This window comes from Galeopterus variegatus, unplaced genomic scaffold (assembly GCF_000696425.1).
Source record: "Galeopterus variegatus unplaced genomic scaffold, G_variegatus-3.0.2 Scaffold6080, whole genome shotgun sequence".
Classification (NCBI taxonomy): domain Eukaryota; kingdom Metazoa; phylum Chordata; class Mammalia; order Dermoptera; family Cynocephalidae; genus Galeopterus; species Galeopterus variegatus.
In genome coordinates, this window is record NW_007732191.1 from 36,379 (window position 1) to 44,907 (window position 8,529).

The 8,529-nt window shown below is 48.8% G+C and overlaps 2 protein-coding genes across 3 annotated transcripts; one reads left to right on the forward strand and one right to left on the reverse strand.

The window, feature by feature from the left end:
- Nucleotides 1–1,136: 1,136 nt before the first annotated feature.
- Nucleotides 1,137–6,021, forward strand: MANEAL (mannosidase, endo-alpha-like). 2 transcript variants are annotated; one of them, XM_008590423.1, is made up of 3 exons: nucleotides 1,137–1,241; nucleotides 2,119–2,195; nucleotides 3,514–6,021. In XM_008590423.1, exons 1-3 carry the CDS (start codon nucleotides 1,164–1,166, stop codon nucleotides 4,148–4,150), a joined length of 792 nt encoding a protein of 263 aa, XP_008588645.1. In that variant the 5' UTR covers nucleotides 1,137–1,163; the 3' UTR covers nucleotides 4,151–6,021. The 2 variants fall into 2 exon arrangements, with proteins under 2 accessions (XP_008588645.1, XP_008588646.1); XM_008590424.1 differs by lacking the exon at nucleotides 2,119–2,195.
- A 468-nt stretch (nucleotides 6,022–6,489) lies between these two features.
- On the reverse strand, nucleotides 6,490–8,528 carry LOC103605800 (yrdC domain-containing protein, mitochondrial-like; the record flags this gene model as incomplete). The annotated part of the gene is made up of 5 exons (XM_008590435.1): nucleotides 6,490–6,928; nucleotides 7,240–7,261; nucleotides 7,374–7,587; nucleotides 7,724–7,838; nucleotides 8,377–8,528. Coding segments are annotated over 5 exons (576 nt in total), but the record flags the coding sequence as incomplete, so codon positions are not given.
- Nucleotide 8,529: the final 1 nt, after the last annotated feature.

Sequence of the window (8,529 nt, forward strand, 5' to 3'; positions counted from 1 at the left end):
GCAACCCTCGGTGTTGCGCCTGCACCTCGCTCAGCCAGTGAGTGGCCGGTCTGTATGTGGGATCCGAACCCTCGGCGGGAGCGTCGCCGCGCTCTCAAGCGGCGCACTGTAGCAGTGCGCCACCGGGCCGGCCCCCCACTTAGGCCTTTCTGACCCCCAACATTCCAGGGCCCTTCCATAGGGTGGAGATGCTGGTAATTTGTGCCAGAGCTGTCCCAGGTAGGGACAGTGAAGAGAGGGAGGCAGAGTGTTCCAATCTGTTTGGCTTCTAGTTTGAGCAATGAAGTGAGGCCTGGGTACCCTGGCTCCTCAAGAGTCTGGGGTTCAGAGCAGTAGAGCCTGGATGGCCTTTACTTTCACAGCAGGCACAGAGTAGAACAGCAACCCTTCCTGGTTTTGCTGGCTGTAGAGAGAAAAATTTGCCCATGTTGCATGATGGACCCTGCTCTGTTTGCAGGGGGAGCCCAGGAGCTTTTCATCAGGCACTCAGCTAGAAGAGAGAACCCTGGGAGTCTCCTCTGTAGGGGGGTGGGGAGGTTCACCTGCTTCAGGTTTTGTCACTGAATTCTGCTGGATTGTACAGTACATTCTAATTTACCTGGAGATGGTTTGTGAATGGGGGGGGGAATAGAATGACAGAGAAAAGGTGAGAAGTAGACAAAGATAAATAAGACAGGGACTGTCCTTTGGGATTTTCAGGTCTAGACGGCAGACAGCTGAGGCAAACGTTACTTCCCATGGGAAGCACTGGGATGGCCTCTGCTCGGGGTGCTTCTCCACCTGAGGCCTCAGGGAGGCTCCTCTTCTTTAGAGCTAGGACTGTGGCTTCTTGGTGGGTGTGGCATTATCCACTCAATTCTCTTTGTTCTACTACTTGCTGATGCACTCGTAAGCCCGGCTCCTTCCGGCCTGTCGCTCTACGGTTCCCGCAGCTGTGCGCTTCAGCACCGGTGGCGCGGACAGCTCCGGAGCGCGAGGCTCAGGGATCTGATCTGCGGGATGTGAGCCTGGCAGGAGTCTCGCTCAAGCTTTTCAGAAACCATTTTGCAGTTGGATATGTTACATGAGAAAAAATATTCTGTTTAGGGGGGTATTGTGTATCTCTGAAGTGGCCTCTGTGTTGTGTCTCAGGAGTCCTGGTCCTGTCCTGGTACCCACCTGGCATGGCTGATGATAACGGGGAACCCTCAGATGACCTGGTGCCCGCCATTCTGGACACTGCCCATCAGCACGACATCCAGGTGAGTTTCCAAGAAGATGTCACGTGCTGTCTGCTCTATTTTGGAGCTTTGCCCTCCTCTGCCCACGGGGTTAGTGCCTCCACAGAAGTTCTTCCCAGTAGCTCAGGGATGGCACATATGTAGCAAGTGTGGTGTTCAGTGAGGGTTCTAATAAATAGTGCCTATGTCACTCTGATTTTCTTGAATTCTGAGAAGAATTGAGGAAATGAAATATAGGACAATGAGAAACTAAATAAATATGACTTTTATTAAATAATATTAGAAGATAGGTTGTAGATCCTGATTCTGATTAAAGGGTAGGCAAAAGCCAAGTAAACACGCAGACTGAACTCTGGACTCAACTTCCCAGTGGGAAGCAGTGCTGACCACAAGGAGTAGAGCACAACATGGGCTCTCAGCAGAGCTGAACTAAGCATGTCATTATTTTCCCCAGTTGTACCAATCAAGTCCGTCGTTGCCCGCTTCTGTAGTGAAGGAAGAATGACGGAGAGAAGCTCCACTCCCCATTCCTGAGTCCTTCACTGACTCGTTTAATCCAGCACATTTTTCCATCAATGCAGATTTAGCAGATTCTTCCCATTGTTTCAGGCAGCTACCGCCAATCACTTGGAGCTGGCACATAGGTTGAAATCTATTAGCCATACTGTGACAGTCCACAAAAATGATTCCCAGTTGGCTTGCTATGGGAGGTGGCAAACTCATCTCTCTTTTTTGGCCCTGAAGGGCAGTGGCTGCATTTATCCCTATTGTGCCCACCATTGCCAGGCCCTCTCCTGAACTCAGCCTCTCCTCCAGGCCATGGTTGGAGCATGAGTCTTACATGTCGTGGCCCCTGGACAGATATTCTCCTGACCAGTAACTCCTCTGTTTGTGGCAGGTGGCCTTCCACATCCAACCCTACAAGGGCCGGGATGACATCACTGTACATGACAACATCAAGTACATTATTGACACGTAAGGCTGCTCTGGGGGCTGGGATTTTGGTGGGGATCAAAATGGGGGTAGAGGTAGAAGGTTTGGAGGGACAGGTTAGGAGAAACAAGGGCAGCAAGCCTGTGTTCCCAGCTGTTCTGTTTTGTTATTTTTTTGGTGGCTTGGGGCTGGGATTTTGGTGGGGATCAAAATGGGGGTAGAGGTAGAAGGTTTGGAGGGACAGGTCAGGAGAAACAAGGGCAGCAAGCCTGTGTTCCCAGCTGTTCTGTTTTGTTATTTTTTTGGTGGCTGGCCAGTACAGGGATCTGAACCCTTGACCTTGGTGTTATCAGTGCCATGCTCTCCCAAGTGAGCTAACTGGCCAGCCACAGCACATGTTTTATAGTAAGAGTACTGACCTGGAGTCAGGCAATCTGGGTTTCAATTCCAGTTTCGTTGCCTCTAATCTGTGATCAGAGGCAAGCCTCTTAACCTTTGAGTCTTGTGAGAGTTACATGAGTTAATATATGTGAAAGTAGATTGTACAGTGTTTGGACATTTCATTCATTCAAAACTACTGCGTGCCTACATGTGTCAAGGCACTGTCCTAAGCCCAATTATACAGTAATGGGTAGGACTAGCAACGATTTTAATGATATGAAATCATTATCTGATTTTATAATGTTTAATTCTAGTGTGTTGGGGGTGCAGTGGAGCAGAAAGTAATTAAATGGCAAAAATCAAATAGATCCGTACTATGAAAAAATAATAATAAAGAATAAAGCAGAGTCTTGTGCTAGCGTGTGCCCAAGAAACTACTTTAGAATGGGTGGTGAACCTCTTTGAGGAGACACCATGTAAACTAACACCTAAATAACCAGTTCTGCAAAGATCTGGGGGCAGCCAGAAAATTTCAAGCAGAGGGCTGGCAGATGCAAAGGCTGTAAGATGGTACAAGCTTGGCATGACAGCAGAATAGAATGACCAGACAGGGAGTGGAGACTGATGGGGTAACAGCAGGGATGGAGGTAGGCAGGGCCAGATCAAGTAGGGGAGATAATGGATTATAGGGAGGCAGGAACTGAAGCCAGGAGACCACTTAAATGGCTATTGCCACCATCCAGATGAAAGATGGTGGTGACTTGGCTCAGGGTAGGGAAGTGAGGCTTAAGAATGACAAGGCTGGGAGAGGAGGGAAGGGAACCAGGTTCTTGCTTAGAAGCATGATGAGTCCAACTGTGCATTTTGGCTGGATCCTAAATGGTGCTGTGGCATCAAGAAAGAGCTCATCCATGGCTGGTCCTACAGCTGTGCTGGTCTCTTCCATCCAACTCAGGCTCTTCCTCCTCCTGTTCCTCAGGTATGGCTCTCATGGTGCATTTTACCACTATAAGAACAGCATGGGCAAGAGCCTCCCACTCTTTTATATCTACGACTCATACTTGACATCACCTGAGGCCTGGGCCCACCTCCTGACACCAAATGGGCCTCACTCAATCCGCAACACCCCCTATGATGGGGTCTTCATAGCGCTGCTGGTGGAGGAGGGCCACACACATGACATCCTGGCCGCTGGATTTGATGGCATGTACACCTACTTTGCCTCCAACGGTTTCTCCTTTGGCTCCTCGCATCAGAACTGGAAAGCTGTGAAGAACTTTTGTGATGCCAACAACCTCATGTTCATTCCCAGTGTGGGGCCTGGCTACATTGACACCAGCATACGGCCCTGGAACAACCACAATACGCGGAACAGAGTCAATGGCAAGTACTATGAGACAGCCCTGCAGGCGGCCTTGACAGTGAGGCCTGAGATTGTCTCCATCACCTCCTTCAATGAGTGGCACGAGGGCACCCAGATCGAGAAGGCCATTCCCAAGAAGACACCAACTCGCCTGTATTTGGACTACCTGCCCCATCAGCCCAGCCTGTACCTAGAGCTGACCCGCCGCTGGGCAGAACACTTCATCAAAGAGAAGGAGCAGTGGCTGATGTGATAAGCAGGCATGTGGTGCTGATGTCCCAGCATCAAAGGAAAATGTCACCATGTGGGGCTCAGCTGAGGTCTTGTCCCTAAGGCAGCAGATGGGTGCTTCTGGGTGAGCCTTTAGGCCTAGGCCCATGTAGAACAGAGCCCGTTCCTCAGGCAAGTGGCGCTGGGGTGCTCTGCAGTGATGGGAAGCTAGGCAGTGTTCCAGAAAACAATAGAAGCCGACAGGTGACTGGACCAAGCCCAGGGAAGCCCACAGCCTCAGAACACTTTCATGTAATCCCTTGTAGTTGAACTCTGTGGCAGGTTGGTGTTGTGTCATGGAGTCACCCTGTCACTGCTCTTGGAAGGGCATCAGGGTTCTGGGCTAGCATGCACGCTGCTCCCTTCTGCCAGCCTTTGTCCTTTCTTCAGGCTGTTCCCATATCATCTATCTTCTCTAAGTTAGGGAACCATATTTGAGACCTTCTAAAAGGGAACTTCTAGGTTTAAGCTCCTCCCAGTAGATTCCTGAACCCAATTATCAGGAAATTATCCTGAGCATTCACTCATTCGATACCCACTAACCGAGCACTTTACTATGTGCTAGGTGCTGGGGAAAACTTGACCAAGGAACAGTTCCTGTCCTCCTGAAGCTTACAGGATCCAGCTTTCCTTATTTGGTGTGGCCTTGTAGCTAGTGCCTGGGCAGTTATCAGTTTTTCTTTTTTACAGTTTCACCCCCTGCTGGGAGTTGTTCTTTTTCCTCTTTAAGAAAATACCTCTGTGCTCCAGAGCCTACCTTTTCCCAGGTGAACATTTAGCTCCAGGGAGAGGACTAAGGACACCCCTCCCTTTAGCTGCCTGAATTGAATGAGGCCCACTCACGAAAGCCATTTCTAGTGCTACTGTGATATTAAAGATGGAGTGGTATTCTCAAGTGAGCATTCCTTTTGCTCTCTTCAAGTCTTCTCAGAGTTTTTTGACAAATTGACATATTGGCTGGGCGGGCTATAGTTTCAGCACAATGAAGAGTTAGTTTGCTTAAGAAATTCCTATTAAACAGTATTTCTAGAGAATAATTAACCAGCCAGTGCTTATTTACAAATAAACTAATATGCTAATTGCCAGGACCCTCATTAAAGCAGGCTCTGGGGACACTTTCTTGGCAACATCCTTAGGACCTACTTGAAAATGTGTGCATTGGAAATCACTGTACTGAGAAGCTTATGGGCAAGACTGAATCGGACATTTTCTCTTTTTTTTCTGGTGGCTGGCCAGAACGGGGATCCGGACTTGTGACCTTGGTGTTACAAGGCTGCGCTCTAACCAACTGAGCAAACCAGCCAGGACCCAAGACTGAATTGGAATTCTCGGAACTGGGATGTAAGAGGGGAGAGGAGGAAGTGGACCCCAGCCCGTTAGGTAACTGATTTGAAACACCACTGGTTATATGAGCAGGCCTGGCTGCCTGGTTTGTGTCATAGTTGGGGAAACCAAGGCAGGCAGGGACAGTTGAAAGGGCTGGCTTTTGACCTGTAGCAATTTACAGAAGGTAGTAGCATTGAGGCTTCATTTCACACATAAACAATTTGAAAAATACTAAAAATATGGCAAGTCCAGGGGGCAGGGGCAGCGATTCTCACACACTGCTGACAGCTATATAAATTAATTCAGTTCTTTTGAAGGCTAATCTATATCAAGAGCCATAAACCATTCATACACTTTGACCTGGTAATCCTACCCTGAGGAAGCAATTCAAAAGAAAAAAAATAAACCATTTACAAATATGTTTAATAGCAGCATTTTTTTTATATGAAAGAAAAAGTTTAAATGCCCAACAACAATTATGTTTAGCACTTGGTATACATACGAATAAATATAAAAGGCTGCTGAGTACACACTGGGTTTAAATAAAGATGTTATAATTATAATTTATGAATAAATAAGAAAAAACTCACTGGCTGAAAAGGATAGTAGAAATTTACTTTCCAATATTTTTTAATCTGGATTCCCCCTACCTCTACCCTCTGCCAACTGAGCAGACTTCGCATTAGACCCAAATGACTACTCGCCCCTGTACACAATTACAGAACACCACACCACTAGCCTCACTGGTTCAGAGGAAACAGTGTTTGGCCTGTGACTCTACAATCTTTATCCTAACTTGAATCCAGCTTCAGGAGCCCAAACTCATGCCTTTAGTCCCCTAAGACTTTTTAACAGCACTGGCACTTCTGGCTGATTTGGACCTTAAACGTCACCACCCACCAGAAAGGAGGTTTTCACTAGACTGTTATTTAAATTTCTTTCCAATTGAGTGAGGGAGGGAGGGAGGAAAAGAGAGATAAGGGGAGAGAGAGGGAGGGAGAGAAGTCGAAGAGAAGAGAGAGAGAGCGGTGAGGGAGGGGGAGGGAAGAGAGAGAGGGAGAGAGGAGAAGAAAACTTACCAGAATAAGGCCACCTTAGGAATGTTCTTAACCTCTCTACCCATCTTTTGGCTGATACATGAAACTATCATAAAACAGATAACAAATATAACTTTTCCTCCAGGTGCGAAGATAAACCAGCAGCTTCTGAGACCTGGTCTAAGGTGTTTAGAAAGACACATTGCTTAATGGGTCAGGCTAGTGACACAGCTCAAGGGCCTCTACAAATGAAGCCTTGCCAGCCACCCACAAACAGACACATAGTATCCAGCACCAGTCCTTGGGTCCCCCCTCCTCCCTAGTTTCATGAGCAGGATCCATGTGAGGGGAGCAGCCCATACTTCTGTTGGAGGATGGTTGTAGTACTTTCCAGGGCACTGAGGAAGAAACAGAGGAGAGTGAGTCACAGTTCTCAAAGGCCTGAGCCCACCAGTCTGGTGACCGGGACCTCTAAATTTACTCATCTTATTATGCTCAGTTTATCAAACCCTTGATGAATCCTTTTGAATCCTAAAATAAGTTAGCAAACACCAGTAATTTTAGTCTCATTGCACTTACCACTTCTCCAAACCTGCCCACACTTCCTCAAGGCAAGATAGGAGTGACAACCTTCATTTTGTCAAAGTTTTTTTTGCATCCTCCCAACCTCCCTCAAATTCTACCCCCATGCCACATGAAAGAGACTTACCAGCCTGGACGAATGATGCAAAAAAAAAAAAAAAAAAAAAAAAAAAGATCCTTTAATTTGCATTCCTCCCCACCCCTACCCCCTGCCACCTGGGCAGCTTTCCCACTATTAGACCAAAAAGGTCACTCTCCCACCAGGCAATTCCAGTGCACAGTCAACCCCACTGGCTCCGAGGAAACAGTGTTTGGCCTGGTGATGTTTCTGGGGGAAAGACTGGGAAACTCTCACCGTGACATTCAGAGAACTGGCCTGGGAGCTGAGGTTGGCGCTGGTGAGAGCAAGAGGTCCCCCAAACATCTGGGCCAAGTCCTGCATGAAGGCATGGTCAGGAATCCGGATGCCTACAAGCTATGAGTTAAGGGGAAAGGGGATCATCAGAAAGGGTGGAAGGGGTAAGGAAGGGGTAAGGAATGGGTCTGGTCTGGATCCTAGTCAAAGCCAAGTGGCCAGAAGGAGTGTGGAGACACGAGAAAATGTGACTCACAGGAGTAAAGGGGTTCAGGTCCTTGTTGAGCTCCTCTGAGCGTTCCATCACCAGGGTCACTGGTCCTGGCAACAGGTCTTTCAGGAGCTCCTCGGGTACTCTCACATGGCAATACCTGAAAACAAAGGAGCACAAATCCATCCAAAATGAAGAGCCACTGGTAAAACTTTCCGACTCTAGACAGGTCCTTAGGGCCTACAATGGCATCCATCTGTCTTCCTGCTTCACCTCCCCAAGAGCTTGAGCAGAAAGAACGTGGGGCTCCAGATGAGCACCCCAGGCTTGGAGCCTACATGCCTCTGATCTCTGTGATACGGTGATAGCAGTATCAAGCTCCCTATTTTATTTTCTTCAAAGCACTCGCTACTAAATTAAGCTACCGCCTTTGTCTCCTTTTATCCCGTAGGCCTCTCCCCATTAGCACAAAAGCGGTAACAGTACAGGGCCCCTGACAGTCTTGTTCATCGCGGAGGCCCACCATCTAGTTCAAGGCCTGACGTACGTTGAGTGCTCGATACATATTTCCAGTTCCGGATTCCTTGGTGAGCCTGGACAAGCCCCTCCTGCTCTCTGCGCCTCAGTCTCCCAAGCCTGTCACCGGAAACCCCTCCCGCGGTGCCGCCCCCAGTGGGGCCGGGTCGGGGCAGCCTCACCTGTAGACGTCGGCCACGCGGCCCAGGCAAACAGCCAGCGGCTTAGCCTCGCTGCGGCCCTTGAGGCGGTACACAGCGTCCAGTGCCGCTGAGCAGCTCGCTGAGCAGGCCAGGCCGTACAGCGTATCGGTGGGGACGGCCACCACGGCGCCA